This window comes from Podarcis muralis, chromosome 6 (genome assembly GCF_964188315.1).
Source record: "Podarcis muralis chromosome 6, rPodMur119.hap1.1, whole genome shotgun sequence".
NCBI lineage: Eukaryota > Metazoa > Chordata > Lepidosauria > Squamata > Lacertidae > Podarcis > Podarcis muralis.
Window position 1 is genome coordinate 7,447,661 of NC_135660.1, and position 16,816 is coordinate 7,464,476.

At 48.6% G+C, this 16,816-nt stretch overlaps 1 protein-coding gene across 22 annotated transcripts in view; it reads left to right on the top strand.

Moving 5' to 3' along the window:
- EIF4G1 (eukaryotic translation initiation factor 4 gamma 1) overlaps positions 1 to 16,816 on the top strand; it is an 80,003-nt gene that overhangs the window by 14,127 nt on the left and 49,060 nt on the right. For 6 of the 22 annotated variants that reach the window (XM_077929695.1, XM_077929697.1, XM_077929696.1 and 3 more), the window contains 5 exons: positions 5,637 to 5,745; positions 6,169 to 6,258; positions 6,687 to 6,719; positions 12,535 to 12,555; positions 13,831 to 14,004. In XM_077929695.1, the coding sequence (XP_077785821.1) occupies positions 5,671 to 5,745; positions 6,169 to 6,258; positions 6,687 to 6,719; positions 12,535 to 12,555; positions 13,831 to 14,004 (393 nt within the window). In that variant the 5' untranslated portion in view covers positions 5,637 to 5,670. Of the gene's footprint in view, positions 1 to 1,561; positions 1,583 to 5,636; positions 5,746 to 6,168; positions 6,259 to 6,686; positions 6,720 to 12,534; positions 12,556 to 13,830; positions 14,005 to 16,816 lie in introns of those variants that run through there. The other 16 variants (XM_077929702.1, XM_077929703.1, XM_077929705.1 and 13 more) reach the window with 10 other exon arrangements.

The window sequence follows — 16,816 nt, forward strand, 5'->3', positions numbered from 1 at the left end:
GATCTCAGTGTGATTCTGGGCTGAACAATGGGGGTGGAGGCGCTGCTTCAGGTATACAAGGCCAAGGCCATTTAGGGCTTTAAAGGTCAGCACCAATACTTTGAATTTTGCTCAGAAACATACTGGGAGCCAGTGTAGATCTTTCAGGCTGATGTTACATGGTCCCAGCGTATGTTCCTAGTCATCAGTCTAGCTGTCACATTCTGGATTAGTTGTAGTTTCCAAATCGCCTGCAAGGGTAGCCCTGCATAGAGTGCATTGCAGTAGTGCAAACAAGGGATAGTCAGAGCATGTACCACTGGTGAGAGAGTGCATAGGCCGGTAGGGTCTCTAATGGAGCACGCCCTGGACATAGAAGTGACTTGTGCCTCCATGGACAGCTGTGAGTCCAAAATGATTCCCAGGCTATGCACCTGGTCTTGAACTGTTATTTACAGGTAGATTCATGAAGCCTGCTTGGCTACGAGAAGCCATCTGTTGGTGGGACAAGGTTGTTTGAGAGAAGGCACTGAGGAAATGGTACCTTCTGGTGATTGCTTAAGTGATTCCTATAAGTTCCCAGAGTGTACGACAGTCTTCGGTTGTGCAAGCCGGCGCATGGGTCGCTGCTGTTCCCAGTTTTCAGATGGGGAACTGAGTCTGGGGGTGATCCTCGCCTGAAACCACGCTGTGTTTATAGTTGTCGTGGGAACCGCAACCCCAAGTGTCCCAGGCCCAGCTAGTGAAGTACTGAGAGAGGAGCTGCACCAGTGTCTATCCAGTCAACCCCCCCCCCCCACTAGGGCTGCTGCTTTGCAAATTCCCTTAGCTGCTTTACTCCTCTCCCTCTTAAGGCAAGTGTGGCTGCCTCTTGCTGCCCCCTCTCCATTCCAGCCACTGCTGCTCTTGCTGATTTTGAAGGGCAGAGTCTGAAGGGTGTGCAGTTCCCTCTCCTTGACCTGCGTCTTCTGCACTTCGGGATGGGGGTGAGGCAGGGCGCCTTCCTGGGCGCAGGGAGGCTTCCTGTGGGTGTAGGCACTGCGAAATGGCGCAGCACCCAGACTTCCTCTGCTGTCTGTCTCGTGCCTGCATTGGCAGCACAGGTGGGTGCCTGGTTGCTTGGTCCTGCCAAGAGGGAAGAGGCTGGGCTGGGCCAGGAGCCTGCCTCCTTCCTCCTCTTGCCTGTGCAACGCGAGTGACTCAGGCGTGTAGGCGTGGGATTTTCTCCGACTGGTTTGGGCAGTGCCGGGGCCGAATGGCTGTGACTGTGGGTGGGGTTTTGGGTGCTCCCTGGTTCTCTTCAGCCTGCCTCTCTCCTCTCCCTGTCTCGGTGTCTCTGCAGTGCAGCAGACTCTGCGATCTGACACCACCGGCAGCTCCCGGCACTCATGTTCCTGGCCTTCCCAGGGTGGGGGTGGGGGGCTGTCCCCTGCCTTGCCCATGTTTGGCAAGCCCGACCCTCCATGCCGCTCACCAGCAGGTTTGCAGGCTGATATTCTCCCCCCCCCCTCCACCCCACCACCCTCTGTCGTTTTCTCAAAGTCTGGCAGATGAAAAGTCTCAGCTGCTTGCAAAACTGGCCTGGGGTTTTTCCTACTTAGGGGTGAGTATTTTGCATCTTTTCTGTGCATGTTTTGAGGATGGCGGGGTGAGGTGGGGAGGCTGTTCCACATTGAGACCTCGACTTTCTGCTTGCCCCCGTTTTGGGAAGGGGGTGTCATGGAGCAGGGTGGGTGGAGGAAAGGAATTGCATAGCAAATATCTTTTCTTCGTTGCCGGCGTTGGTCAGGGTTGGGCCTGCTCTTCGAGAATGCCTCAGCGTGGGGAGGGAAGGGTGCTTGGCACGGGAGCTGGCCTGCCTAAAGAATTAACTGGGCATATTTGGAGCGCCGGGGAAACGACTCATGCTCGCAGTTGCCTCTCCCCAGACCTTGGGGTGGTGCTGACTGTCTGCAAAACTTCGCGTGGGCTTTTCAGGGGGGACTAGCTACTTCAGCTGGGCCTCCCCTAAAGCAACGATCCAGCTCCCTATACCTCCTCTGGGGCCTCTGGCCTCAGTTTTTTTGGGCTGGCCCCTTTTCTTTCTGGGAGCATGGCTGTCCCTGCAGTTTGGTTTTGCAAGAGGTGTGGGGGGGTGCTTCTGTTTCCATGTCTGGAAAATTCAGAACCGTTTGGGGTGGTGTCTCCTGGTAGACGTGCCCCATCAAGGCTGTGTGGAGCTGCTTCCTATAGGAAGGGCTGCTGCATGCTCCCTCCTTGCCTGTCTGCGTGATGCTGCACCACACTGTGTCTAGATGCTCAAAGGTGGGGGGGGGGGATAATTGTTGCAAACTGTGCAGTTGTGGTCTGTGCAGCTTCAGCTGCTCCCCCTCTCCTAAATCTGTGTGTGCGCGCACACACACACATACACAGAAACGTAGTAAGTACTAAATTATGGTCCTTAAAAAAAACATATCCCGTTTTAGTAAGGGCTGACGATACTGGGGAGAAGGGAATTATGAGAACTGGTGGCTCTAATTCTGAGCAGAGGTGAAGAAATTGGTGCTGATGTGCCACCCACACCCAGGACCACCACATATACTTAAGTTTTTTTATTGTTGTTGTTGCCAATGCCCTGGGAAAATTTCAGAATCAAAAGGCTTGTTAGGGTGTCCTCGGCGAGGCCCCCCCACAAATATCTGGCCACGCTGTTCTTGTGTGCTGAACTGGAGCCCTGCAGAAGCCTCCTGGTCCTGTCTTGGTTTTTTGCCTCCTTTGCATTGCGTACGTTTCCGCCTCTCTCCCAAAGTCTTTAGTCGCCTGCAACGCTGACAGCAGCAGCCCAAGGGTCAGGTTACGCCAGGGCTCTGGGTCTGTTTGGGTAGAGTGGCTCTACCTTGCTTTGTGCTGGAGAGGGCACTGCCCCTGTCCAGACCAAAGGGATCCTATTCCCATAAGGTTCCACAGGGCAGCTGTAGGACTGTTTACTGCCTGGCGTCCTGGAAGACGTTCCCTCTGCCTTGCCACCCTGGCCTATGCACCTTCGCCCATCTGCATGTGCTTGTGAAAGCTGCAGCCAGTTAGCCCTTGCTTAGGCTGAGGCCTGTAGACCAGGGGTCAGCAAACTTTTTCAGCAGGGGGCCGGTCCACTGTCCCTCAGACCTTGTGGGGGGCTGGACTATATTTTGGGGGGAAATATGAACGAATTCCTATGCCCCACAAATAACCCAGAGATGCATTTTAAATAAAAGGACACATTCTACTCATGTAAAAACACACTGATTCCTGGACCGTCCATGGGCCGGATTTAGAAGGCGGTTGGGCCGGATCCGATCCGCAGGCCTTTGTGTGTCTCCCCATGCTGTAGACCATTAGGAGGCTTCTAAACCCACCTTAGCCCATGCAGGCACTTGGTGGAGCAAACCTGGGATGGGGTGGGGGGTCTTTTCTTGTCGTATGTAGGAGCTGGCTGCTCAGATGTTTGCTCCTCATTCCCACCCAGGTGAATTTGGCTGCTTTGTCATATAATACAATGCTGGGTGGGCTTGCAACACGGTTCCTTTTTGACTTGGCCTATTGCACTAGGGAGCACAATAGCAAGAAGAGCTGGCATGCTACCTCTGCAGGAAATGTGTGAGGGGCACCCACTTGCCCCTTGTAGTGACCGAGAAAATGGGGAGGACCTGTTGCGAGGGGGTAGTGGGGATCATCATGGTGCATTGGATTTGTGTGTCTGGTTTGGAGGCAGAAAACGCTGTGGAAGTCCTTGGCCGGCCAGCCAAAATATCTAGAGTTGAAGCTCCGGGGTTGGGTGGAGGCTGTGCGGGGAAGTGGTGGGTGCTGCTGCACTACCCCGTGTGTGAGCTGTTGGGCGGGGAGAATGAACAGTGTAAACAAAGTCTCTGTGTGCCTCCATTCTCCTTGGGGCTTCCCCCACCCTCGCTGGACTCCAGAGAGGGTCTCCTGATGAACCCCGAGGACTCTCCAGCTCTCTCTAACCATTTCCTGGTATTCTATTTATTTATTTCCTGGCACCATGTGTATATGCAATCACACGGGAGTTGGAGGGATGCCTGTATGGTGGAAGGCCCCAGAGCAAAGGCCAAGGCCGTGAAAATGGGTTGACTTCCTCGCATTATTTGTATACAGTCTAATGGCCAGCAAGAGTCGATAGGGAGTAGAGTTTGTGTCGATTCAGAGTCTGGGTCTTAGGTGGGTGGTTCTCAAAATGGTTTCTTAGTGTGGCTGCAAGTGGGGCCAGAGACATGCAAGATAGCTGCCCTCATAGCCCCATGCATCCATATCCCATATAGATCAGTGGAACAAACTGCGGCATCTTAGCAGTTGCATTCAAGACATACGGGGGTCTTGGATAACCTCCATCCTTCAGCTTACCCAGAGAGACTTGGCTCCGACATTGGTCCAAAGGCATTCTGCATATTGCACATCTCTAAGTGCATCTTTTCGTTGGGTGCCTCTTTCATGCGCTTTAATGTGAATCTTTCATTGTGTGGTGCTGCTTTGCCTTCAAGGACTGGGTGGGATTGATCTCTGATGGATGCCTTTCAGGTGAATTGGGGTAGAAGAGTGCAGTTTACAGCCAATTTGAGACCCTTTTGACACTACCGCAGCAACTTTTCATCTGAGAGTTGTTGAGTTTTTTTGAGAGAGATGATTAACTTAGGGCTGAATGCAAGCTGGCAAGGTTTTGTGCCCAGAATTTTTAAAAAGTCACTATTTCCCCCCAGATACTGTGTTTGGGCAGGTGGGAGATGATAACTTTTTGAAAAAGCTTCTTAAGAAGCAGGAGACCTAGAAGAAAGGAAGACAGAAGCCATTCATCAGATAGCCCTATGTTTCTCTGGGAATTATGGGTACTAATGAGGGTTCAGAAGGTCCCCCTTCCTCATTCATAGTTGTTGCAGGCATGGTGGCTAGAAACTTGATTTTTTATATATATATATATATATATATATATATATATATATATATATATATATATATGCATATATTATAATGTTTCAGTTGCAAATGGATACCTGCACTTCCTAGGTGCCCTCCAATCAGCCCCAAGCAGCACAACTGATGGAAGTTGTACACTAAAACAGATGCAGGAACCAGGTGTGTGGCCGCTGGAGGCCCATGTGGGTGTCTCTGTAGCAATACAGAGCATCTTCAGGTGAAATTTAAGCCAAGGCACTCTGTGCTAGATGAACATCAAGCTGCCTAAGGATGCACAGGCATAAGGTTAGGGAGCGAGTCTACAGTGGGGTGGGGGCTGCACCACTAAAAAAGTGCGTACAAGCATAAAGGTACATGGGGTGGCTATTTATCTTGGTACCAAAAGATGCAGTTGCCTAGGAGTCCTCTGGGACTCTCATTGGCAACATCCATTATAGCCCCTCCCCTGAATTTTGCCTGAAGTTGCTGCTGTTCCATTTCTTCTCTGATCCAATCGTCATGCGGCGCTATGAGATCTGTCCGTGCAATGCCACTCATGCTACGTGGAAGTGCGGTCTGGAGGGCTGACCATCCATCCTTGTTTGGGCTGCTTCTGTTTGCCCTTCCATTCTGCTGCGGGGTCCAGTTTTAGCTTGGAATTTTCCCCTCCGCCTCTAGTTGTGTTGCGTTCCTTCCATGCTTGTTTTTACCGTGCCTCTTTTTCTCTATCTCAACAGGTAGCAAGGGGATCCTTATGCAGCACCACGTGAAATGAACAAAACTCCACAGCCCTCAGGAGGAACCCCATCAGCCCCACACCCCTCCCCCTCTCCTGGACTTCCACAGGTAAAAGGATTCTCCCTCCCAAGCTGCCATGTCCCCCTCTGTTCTACAATATGTAATAAAAACTATCTCATCTTTTCCCCGTTCGCAACCTCCATTGGCTGCTCTGTCTTCTCTGGTGGCTCCTCTTCAACCCAAGTTGTCACACACACACACATGCACACCTTTCTGCATTTCTCTTGCCTTTTGCTTGTGGGTCAGTTCTGCACTGTGGGTCCAAACAACCTTGCAAGGCAGGATTTGATTGGACGACCCTCTTGAGCCCCCTTTGCAAAGTTTGCCTTAGGCTCTCTGCATGCGCCGAGTGTTCGCACAAATTCTCCACGCACCCCAATCTTGCTCTCTAGAGGGTGGGGTTTGGGTGTGGGTTGGGGGCAGCTACGGAAGCTGCTAACTTCCTCTTCCTCCCTTCTCCCCCTCCCCCAGCAGTCAGCATTTCCTCCTGGCCAGACGGCACCTGTGGTTTTTAACCCAGCGCAAGCTACCCAAATGAATACGCCTTCCCAGCCTCGACAGGTAAGGGGGTGGCCGCTCTTGCCACTGCTGCTCTTCGGCCGCGAGATCTCTGGGGTGGTAGCCAGGCCTTCTCTGAGGGGCTGCCAAACAGGTTCTTCCATGTGGCTCAGGGATTGCCAGGCAAAGGGAGCCCTGGAGGCTGACTCCGTCTGCAGGCACCGCTGACTCAGGAGTTCATCTGCAGCGCATGCTGGGTGGATATGTCTGTTTGGGTGAGCGCAGCTGAGACAGCCATGAAGGCAGAGGTGTGGTGGAAATTGCCCTATCCTTGGTCTTTGCACAGTGGGGGGTTGTGGGGGTTCTGAGAAGGCAGGTCGGGTGACTAGATAACTCCGAGGAGTGAGTTGGTGGCGGTGGCAGGGGGATGCTTGTTTCTGTTAGTGATGTTCTGCTCTTGTCTCCTCTCCCCTCGCTCTTTCCTGTCTTAGTTTCCAGCAGGGCCTCGTGCTTTACATCAGCAGGTACTAACCCTTCTCTACTCCCTTCACCGCATGCTGTGTATGCAATCCGGGGCTGGGCTGGGGTGCATCTACGTTGGGGAGGGGGTTTCCTTGGACACTGCAGGGAACCTGGCTGGAGAAGTGTAGAGGCTGCTGGTCGTTTGTCCTGGCTGGCAAGGCAAGAACAGCCCGAGATGTTTGGTGCACATACTGTAAAAGACATAAGCTGTGAAGCCCCTGGTCCAAAATTTTTGGCTGCTGCCTGAGGTCGTCAGGTGGCCCAAGGCAAGGTGCGCTCACTTGCCCCCAGCTCTCTGCCCTCAGTATGAGGATAATGACACCAGCCACACCTTACAGGGGTGTTGCAGTGATCACACGATAATAGACGTGAGATGTTCCGGATGTTCTGAAGTGCTGGATGAATTACATTCCTAAAGAGAAGTATTTTAAAGCATACAGAGAGAAAATGAATTAAGTCAAATAGGAAAATGAAACATGGGAAGGCAAAACTATATCTCAGGTGCTCGGCTGTGTCTGCTGATCCCAGGGGTGACCAGGCTGCTAGGGTCTGTTTGACTGCAGTGTCCAAGGCAGAGGACTCTCTCCCCTTCCCATGTGACTTGCATGACATGCTGACTCATGACAGCTGCTTCGCTGCTGCTGCTGCTGCTGCTTGCTTCTTCCTTGTTCTGTGCCACCCCTTCCCTTCCTGTGGAACAAGCTGCCTGTCTGTGCCCAGAGATTGGTTTTAGGACCATTTCAAAACTGTCAGCTCGCTTTCCTTTCTCGGCCCGCCCCCCCAGTTGCCCTTTGGGGTGCCATGGAGAGATGACGAGGCTTCATAGTGTTGCCCCCCAGACATTTTCTCGAAAGCTTCAGTTACTGTTAACTTTGAGGGGATCTGACCCAAAAAAGGTTGGAGGTCTTATTCCAGGGGTGGGGAACCTCTGGACCACCAGACATAGTTGTAGTACCCTGGTAACAGGGCCCATTCATTGGGGGTGATGGGAGTTTTAGTCCAGCAAAATATGTAGAGCCATAGATTCACTCATTCCCAGAAGTTACACATTCAGGAACTGTTTCCTGTAACCCTACATGCTTGGTTAGGAGTTTTTAAAAGGTGTCACCTAGGATTTTGAGTCTGGTCTCGTTCCTCCTCATTGGTTCACTCTGAAGAGCCCAATCCACTTTTGGTCAAATAGCACCTGTAATGCTAACCGAAGAGATTTGTATCCTTGCTGGACCTCAGATTGTATTCTCATTTGAAGCTGGTGTCCCAGTGCCTAGTCAGAACTCCTGACTCCTTGAGTCAGCCCTTGGCGTGGGTGTCATACACACCCACAGTGGACAAAACATGGAGCGTGGTTTTACAGTAGAGAATCTGTGGACTGCTTCAGATCCCCTACTACAGTGTTTCTCAAACATGGGTCCCCAGCAGCTGCTGGACTACAGCTCCCATCATTCCTAGCTAGTAGGACCAGTGGTCAAGGATGGTGGGAGTTGTAGTCCAACAACAGCAGGAGACCCAAGTTTGAGAAACACTGGCCTACTGTGTCTCTTGCTAAAATACTGGGCTGGGAATGAGGAAATATGGACTTCAGGTTTCACTTTTGCCATGATCTCAGTGTGTGACTTTAGGAAGCCACCACCTGTCAATATCAGCCTTCCAGAGAAGATGATATTGGCCTGTATTACAGTACTGTTGTCAGAGTGAGTGCGGTTTAAAAAAAATAAAAATTAGCTGGGAATACTTCTGTTCCACAGTTCAATTTCTGAAGATGACCTGCTAAGAATTAATTGCTACTCAATACTAGTTCCCTTAGTTCAGAACTGATTCACTGTGTTAAATTACACAGTCTAGCAGTTTTCCAGTTTGCATGCCCAGTATCTTAAGGAACTGCAGAGTAAAGAGCACCTTCTGGGTGCATAGAGGGGATTGCCCCAAGGTGGCAAGTTGATGATGCAGGGGGAGGCAGCTCCACCTGACATCTACGTTGATGACTATCTAGAATAACCCTTGTCCTCAAAGCTTGGATGGCTTTAGAGCAGATTGGACAAAATCCGTGGGAGAACAAGTCTCTCAGTGGCTGCAAGTCTGGATGTCTGCAGAGCAGCTCCCGTATCAGAGGCATTTGGCCCCTGAATACCAGCTGCTAGGGATCAAGAGCTATCGTGCTCATGTCCTACTTGTGGCTTCCCAATGGTTGACCTCTTTGGGAAACCGGAGGGCAGGTTAGACTGGCCTTTGGTCTGATGCAGCAGGGCTGTTACCATTCTTCACGTCTGCCCCCCGCCCTCTGGGGACGTCACTATGGATCTGGCTGTTGCTAATGAAGCCCATGAGAAGTAGCGAGAGGTTCCTTGTCACGGCGAGATGTGCTGGTGGGTCACTGGTAGCCCACTCCCATCTGTGATCTCCTCTTCTGCTACATTGCCCCTTGTCCCTTGGGGTTTGAATTCCCCTCCTCTTTACCTCTTCCAATTTGCACAGCACTGCCACTTTGCTAACCACTGAGGCCTCCAGCTGCTTTGGGTTCCAGGCTGTGCACATGTGCATGCAAGTACATTTGCAGTTATGGCTCATTTGGGCCGTGCTTAGAAAGGGGGTTGAGGGTGGCTTTGCCCTTCGTAACACATGGCCTCCTTTGTGATCCCAAAGCTTCCCCTCCCTCACCCATCTTCCCATCTTTTGAGGGCCTGCCCAAGAGCTTAGAAAGCTGGAAAACTGAGATAGTGTTATGCACCGGCTCCCAGTTTGTTTCCGATGACAATTCAAAGTGTTGGTGCTGACCTTTAAAGCCCTATACGGCCTCTGTCCAGTATACCTGAAGGAGCGTCTCCACCTCCATTGTTCTGCCCGGGCACTGAGGTCCAGTGCCGAGAGCCTTCTGGCAGTTCCCTCACTGCGAGAAGCCAAATTACAGGGAACCAGGCAGAGGGCCTTCTCGGTAGTGGCACCTGCCCTTTGGAACGCCCTCCCACCAGATGTCAAAGAGAAAAACAACTACCAGACTTTTGGAAGACATCTGAAGGCAGCCCTGTTTAGGGAAGCTTTTATTATTGTATTTTAATATTCTGTTGGAAGCCGCCCAGAGTGGCTGGGGAAACCCAGCCAGATTAGGCGGGGTATAAATAATAAATGATGATGATGATGCAGGGAGCACGGCAGCTGAAAGGTGTTTCTTTCCTTCAGAAATGGGGCATGGGTTCCAGTAAGGAAGACTTGCTCATTCATGGAGGATAAGACTGCCGATGGTTATTGGGCTCATTGGCTGCATTCTGCCTACACTGTTGGAGACAATATGCCTCTGAATCCTAGTTGCTGGTAAAGATTTTAGGGATAGTGCGATTCCACCTGGTTGCAGGTTTCCCATTGGTTGGCCAATGTAGGAACAGGATGCTGGACTAGATGGCTCTGTGGTCTGACCCTGCAAGGCTCTTCCTACGTTCTTACATTTTAGTCATGGGGACACTTCAGGTAGAAGCAGTTAAGGCTTTTATTGGCTTCTCCTCTTTCTGTCCCCCTTCCCATTTGTTGGCATCCGTCTGTCTCAAGAGACAATGGAGTGCACCTCTGGGGTGAAACCAAACCACTGTGTTGGCAGCACCAAAATGACCTCCCTGGGGTGGAAGCCTGGGCAGAGTGTATGGAGGTCCTGGGCTGCCCGGATGACAAGACCCCTCTATTGGACTCTGATGTGGTTCAAAGGAAAGCAGAGCAAAATGTTTGGCACCACCTTGGCTGCAGCAGTTGCTGGAAGGAGGTGTACAAGGTGCCATCATTTATTCCCATTTATTCATTATGAAATTGAAAGTATTCGTGCAAATATCCAATCATATGCAAAGAAAAGGAACCTTGCGTTCAAATCTGTATACATCTATTTCCAGCAGTGCTGTCATTATATAATGTGCAGTTGAACTGCAAACATCTCCTTACGTTTTCATACTGTATCTACTGGCCTAACCAAAATAAACAAATCCCATCACTTCCTTAAGCAATCACTTTTTCCTGGTGCAAAGATCACTTTCCAGTGTTGTGCAAATTCCAGTCAATGAGAGCAAACAGTGTTGGATCACATAAAGAGGAAAACCGTATTTGCACAGTTCAGCAGAAATAGAAAGTTCAAAAATTAAATGAACCTTTCAGAGCAGTTCTACAAAAAGATTTTTAAAAAATCAAGAAAAATGTACAATACTTAAAAACATGCAAATGTTAAAATGCTAGATTAAAATTACCCAACTTTCTAAGCATCTGTGTAGCCTTATCTAAATAATGTTTTTAGCAGGTGCCAAAAAGAGTACAGCAAAGGTATCAATAGGCAGTGAGTTCTAAAACATAGGTGCTATCACAGTAAACAATCAAGTTCTTACAAATGTGGAACGGATATTATGTGGCATCTGCAATAGTGCCAATTCCAGCCATCGAAGCGATCACGTGGATATGTGGTGTAAGCTGATCTCATAGACAAACTGGTCCCAAGTTGTTACAGGCTTTATATGCTGATACTAACACCTTGAACTTGGCTCAGTAGCAAATGGGCAGCCAGTGCAGGTCTCTGGACACAGTTGTTACGTGCTGACAAGGCCTCATTCTTGTCAGCAATTGTGCTGCAGCACTCTGCACCAACTGCAGCTTCTGGATCAAGCACTAGGGAAGCCCCACATAGAGCGTTGTGCTGGGGTGCTACACCCAGATGCATATTCTTGTAGGACTTGTAAAGAACACTTTTGATTAATGTTTTCAGCAACTTCCATGACTCTTGAGTGCTGCCAGGCGCCCATCTTACATTGAAGTTCCCAAGGATGTGTTCCAAGTCAATTAACTGATGCCATAGGTGACATGTGCCATTTCCCCCTTCCTCTTTCCCTGTGTCTCCAATAAAGACATAAATAGTTATCATTATTATTATTATTATTATTATTATTATTATTATTATTAGTAGTAGTAGTAGTAGTAGTAGTAGTAAATTCACACTGACCTTCACCCAAACATCACAGGGCAATTTAACAGCATTAAAAATCCAAAATGAAAACAAAACCGTATTAAGAACAGCAAAAACTGCAATATCTTCCTTTCTAGGTTACAGGATTTGTTGCCTCTAGTATGGGAGACACTGCGGATGAATCCCTAGTTCAGAGTTCTTACTCAGGGCCAGCAGTGTTTTGGGCGCTGTGACAGTCTCTGCCCAAAGGCCGGAGCAGGAGATGCTAGGACGTGAGTGTGAGAAGGAGGCAGATTATATAGATGAGCTTGGTAGCCAGCGGGAAAGAGGCAAGGGGAAGGAAGACGAGTCAGAATGCAGAGATGGAGAACGCGTTGCAAGTGAGGGCTGGACCACTTGCAAGTTAAATGCAGAGCATGTCAGTCGATGTAAAGGAGGCCGGCACCATTTGTGACTCACGATCTGTTCTGAACACAGCACAGCTGCACATTCTGGCCTGCCCAGCTGCTTGACAAACAACACCCTCCCCAAAACACACACACACACTTTTCTGCAGTTAGGTCCAGAGTTTCATTGAACCCTTGGTGGGAAGTGGTATAAGGACTTTGCAAGCAGAGTTGTTCCCCAGGATGGCGTTTTCTTGCCTCTGGTCATGCATCCCAGCCTATTTCCCTTTTCTCCCTTGAGCCTCCTCCTCCTTACCCCTCCCCCAATTCCAGTTTCCTTCTCATGGCGCTGCTGTTGCTTTCCTGCTCAGCATTCAGCTGTTCCCCTGAGCCTCGTAACTTGTCTGGCTGTAGGTAACTCCTGTCTCTTTCTCTTTCTCTGTGTGTCTCTCTTCTCTCTCCCTTTTCTCCTTGTGTGCGTGTGCGCGCGTGCGTGCTTGCTAACAGGGAGGATTCAGGTCTCTTCAGGTAATGCCTTTTCTATAACCCTACTCTGGTTGGGAGCGGGAGGGTCCGAGCATTGGTGCAAGTCACTTAGAGCCCACTCTAGTCTCCAATCCGTAGCTCAGTGCGCAACTAAAACAAAAGTCAATATATAGGGTCAGTCTTTGTGGGAATGGGGAGAAGCACAACTCATTGGCTAGAGTACCACTTTCATTGTGCAGAGGGCTGAGAAAGAGAGTCACGTGAATCAGCATGATCCATAACGGGCTTCCTTTGCATCTTGGCAAGGGGTGGAGATGTTCCGTACTGATCTGGCTGCCTCTGGAACACCCTCTTGCTCTTGTGTAATTTCTTAAAAAGTATTTGCTCTGTGGGTTGCAGAATTCACTGCTTCTATTCCCCCCCCCCCCCCGCTACCTTGCCTTGCCCATGTGATGTTGCGTTGCATCCTGGGGCTTGTACGCATATGCCGTAGCACCTCTAGAAACCCCAGGTTGGCTGCAGATGAGCTTCATGTGTTAGTTCTGTGAAATTCGGGAGAGGCAACCCAGGTTTGGAATTGCCTAGTGTTGCCAGTTCCTGTTGGATGTAGTCAACTATCATTTGATCTTGAGTTTTGAAGAAACTTGACCCATTTGTAGTCAAGGTAATTTGCATCATGTATCCTCTCTGCACATCTTGCATTGAGTTTGTTTTGTTGAGTTTTGGTTATGCTTATTTGACTAAGGAGGACCTACACACATAGAACAGTATAGCATTGAAGGTCTGCAACAGGAGACCCCAGGCTAAATTGAACCGTTTTCTCTGCCCCTTCAGCTATATTTGTGGACAAAGTGGTGGGCCACTCATAAGAGGTGGAAGTGCCAACCCACCACCATTCTCCTGCTTCTCACAGGTAAACTAGGTTGCTGCCTAGGGCGGCTGGAGGATTGTGGCCTCTGCCATCTTAATATAGAGACCCTGTAACCTTCCGTCTGGAAGACTAGAGCAAGGCATGTGGAAATTGGCCATTTGTATTTCTCTGCAGCCTTCCAGGTCCCGAAACTTGCTTTCCTTCTTTGAAATAAAAACAAAAGCTTGGTTTGCAGAGAATCCAGGTTTGGCATTGGCAGTCCCTGTGCCATGCTTTTATGGGTACAGGCAGATTCCTGTGCGCCACCTTCTCCACGTATCCACAGCCAGAGTCTTTGGGAGGTGGACACGGGACTGGCAGCTGTGTCTCTGGGGTTTCCTCAGGCCAGGCCTTGCTAACCAAGCATGCCCCTCTCTCTTCTCTCTCCCTCTCTCTCTTTCTTGAAGCATTTCTACCAGAACAGGGCCCAGCCTCCGACAAGTGCTTCCCGGGTGCAGAGTAATACGTCGGCTCGGCCTGGCCCACCCACTCATGTTTATCCAGCTGCTTCCCAGGTGATGATGATCCCCTCACAGATCTCCTACCCTGCTTCGCAAGGCTACTACATCCCTGGACAGCAGGTGAGGGCTAGAACGGGGCTGAGGGCAGACCTGGAGAGCTCTTTGCACTTTCCCAAGCGAGCCTTGTCTCCGGGAGCCTGCTGCTGGCTGGTTTTTCCTTGGGCCTCTTGATAGAGTTGTGGGTCAGGCTTCAGACCCTCGCTCCTGGCACCCTCACCTGTTAACCCCCAGCACTCTCCTCCTGCCTCCAACGTTTCCTGTGGTTATCTATGGGCACTGCTGTCTTGTTTCGTAAAATAAGATTAATGGTAACCCCGCTTATGCATGTGCACATATTCCTGGCAAATGTGCTGGTCAGAAACAGCAAGCCCTGGGAGCAGAAGGGAAATGTCCCCCGTCCTGATGAGAGGGGGCAGTTGCAGAGATTTGGCATGTCTGATGTGATCCATGTCCCGCTTATTGAGCGGTAGGAGCTTAAGAGGTAGCGAAGCTGCTCTTACAACCCTGCGTGTGAACTATTTACTTCATGTGACGCATAACCCACACTATCCCAAGGGCTTGGGGTGGGTAACCTGCTAATTATGCTGCCCTCTCCCTCCTCATTCACCCCAAAGGAGTTTGAATAAATAGCATCTTGCACCTTTTAAGGAAACCATGAAAGGCCGGGCTTGGGTGAGTCACCCAGAACTGAGGGATGACCACTGAGAACGTTTTTGTGTGTGTGCACGCTTTCAGGCTGGTTTGATGCACCTATGATGTCTGTATGGGCTGCGAAGTTTAATCAGTTTAAACCATTTTGATCAACTCAAAAAACAAAAAAGTGACCCCTGATTTTGTCAGGTAGCGGATCTAAAATGTAATGTTGGTTTCAGGGTGGATAAAAATCAATGATTAAAAAAATGGATTTTTAAAAAATTGGCTTTTTAAATTTAAATCGAATTTTTAAAATAAAATGCTTTTGGAGGAAAAATCTTTCTAAAGATAGTTTTCTATTTAAGTTACGTTATAGTCCAAAGGCTGTTAATCAGGAAATAAGGATTTGTCTTAAGTTTTTCATGTGTGCTAAAACTCAGTCTAAGTTTTTTTTAAAAAAAGATTGTTTAACCACATCAGTTAACAAACATGGATACATATGCTATAATGTTATTGTTTGAGTTAACTAAATTGTTTAATTTGTTATTAATGAAATGATTATTTTTCTCCTTCCAATAAAGTACAGTAGAAAAGCTGTCCAAATATAAACAGTTAACTTATTAAACCTCACAATTTCCATAATTACCTGTCTATGTATTTCTAATAGTAAAACCAAATCAGTAATTTTTTTATATAACGGTAAAAACTACCCTGAAATTTTATTATTCCAAAAATGAAACCTTCATCTGGTTGTAAATATTAAGATTATACCAGCAAGAATGAGTCTTTGTGTAAAAAAATGATTTAAATCAAGTCTTACTGACTTACTGGTTGGTTTTAATACAAGTCTTTTCAAAAGCTGCAAAGGGCAAGCCTTGTTTTTCAGAAAGCATTAACTTGTACAGGAAGGCAGGTGAGATCTCTCATTGGTGATGCCTGCAGCAACTCCTGGGCACACCATAAAACAAACTAACCGTGCTGCTGTTTTCTTTTGAACTGGTGTGTATTCTTGTGGAAAATGTATACAGAGAGGATGTTGACAATTTATTTCACTCGTACTGTTTTTATCAATTTGAGATCTGATCCACTTGCAGCCCTAAGCTCTCCTGGGCTATGTGTCTACTATTTATTTAATTTCTATGCCGCCCTTCATCCAGGGATCACAGGATGGTTTACAGTATAAAACCACAAAAAACATGGGAACAAACAAAAACAACTCCTGCTCCCTCTACGTTTTAAAAGGCCATGGATCCTTCCACTCCCACATTTTCACCCCAGATGCTGGAGTGGAGAGGCTACTGATCTGGGGGTGTTGTTGTCGAATATGTGCGTGAGTAGGCTGCACATGTAATTCTTTCAGGTGATGGGTATCCAGCTACTGGATACCTTCCAGCCTCGCTTTATGCCAGCATCCATCATAAAAGTGGGAAGGAATCTCCCTGATGGCCTTGTCTGATGTCTAGGGTAAGGTACCCAGAGCATCAGTGCCATCTGAGCTTTTATTCAAAAGCAGATTCCACAATGCTAGACCACAGGTTCTTGATTTTCTGTCACTGTGAGCCTCCCGCTGCCCCAAAGTCAGGGGGTTGAGAGGGGTAATGATCCAGTTTTTGAGATAGTACCCAGACATGGCTGGTGGAGCTCACTGCCATGGCACACAGATTAAACGCAGCATTATTTATTTCATTTCATTTCATTTCTATACTGCTTTATATTTTCAAGAAAAATCTCAAAGTGGTTTATAGAATATTAAAATATCAATAAAACAATCTGAAGGAAGTCAAATGTAGAGTATAAAAATAGGGAGAGAACATGAAAGCTGTGTGTCTATGGCTGCTTTTTAAGCTGGTGGGGAGAAGCTGCGGAGGATCAGAAAGGCTGTAGACAAATGGTATCAGGCAGCTTCTGTGTCAACCCTTATCTAGGATGGGGCATAGAGTTATGTAGTACTGGATAAGGGATAAATGAGCAGGTGCTTCGTGATTCATTAAAGCGGATGCAAAAGAGGCAGTATTTGGAAACGCCCCCTTTAGTTAGAAAATGCCTTCACCACCTCTAGGGAGGTTGAATGTAAGCTTTGGAAAGCCATAGCTTGGTGTCCCCAGGTTCACGAGCCCCTTAGTGGGGTTGATGGTATCTTTTGTTCTGTATGTATCACAGTATTTTAATATTCTTTTGGAAGCCACCCAGAGTGGCTGGGGAAGCCCAGCCAGATGGGCGGGGTATAAATAATAAATTC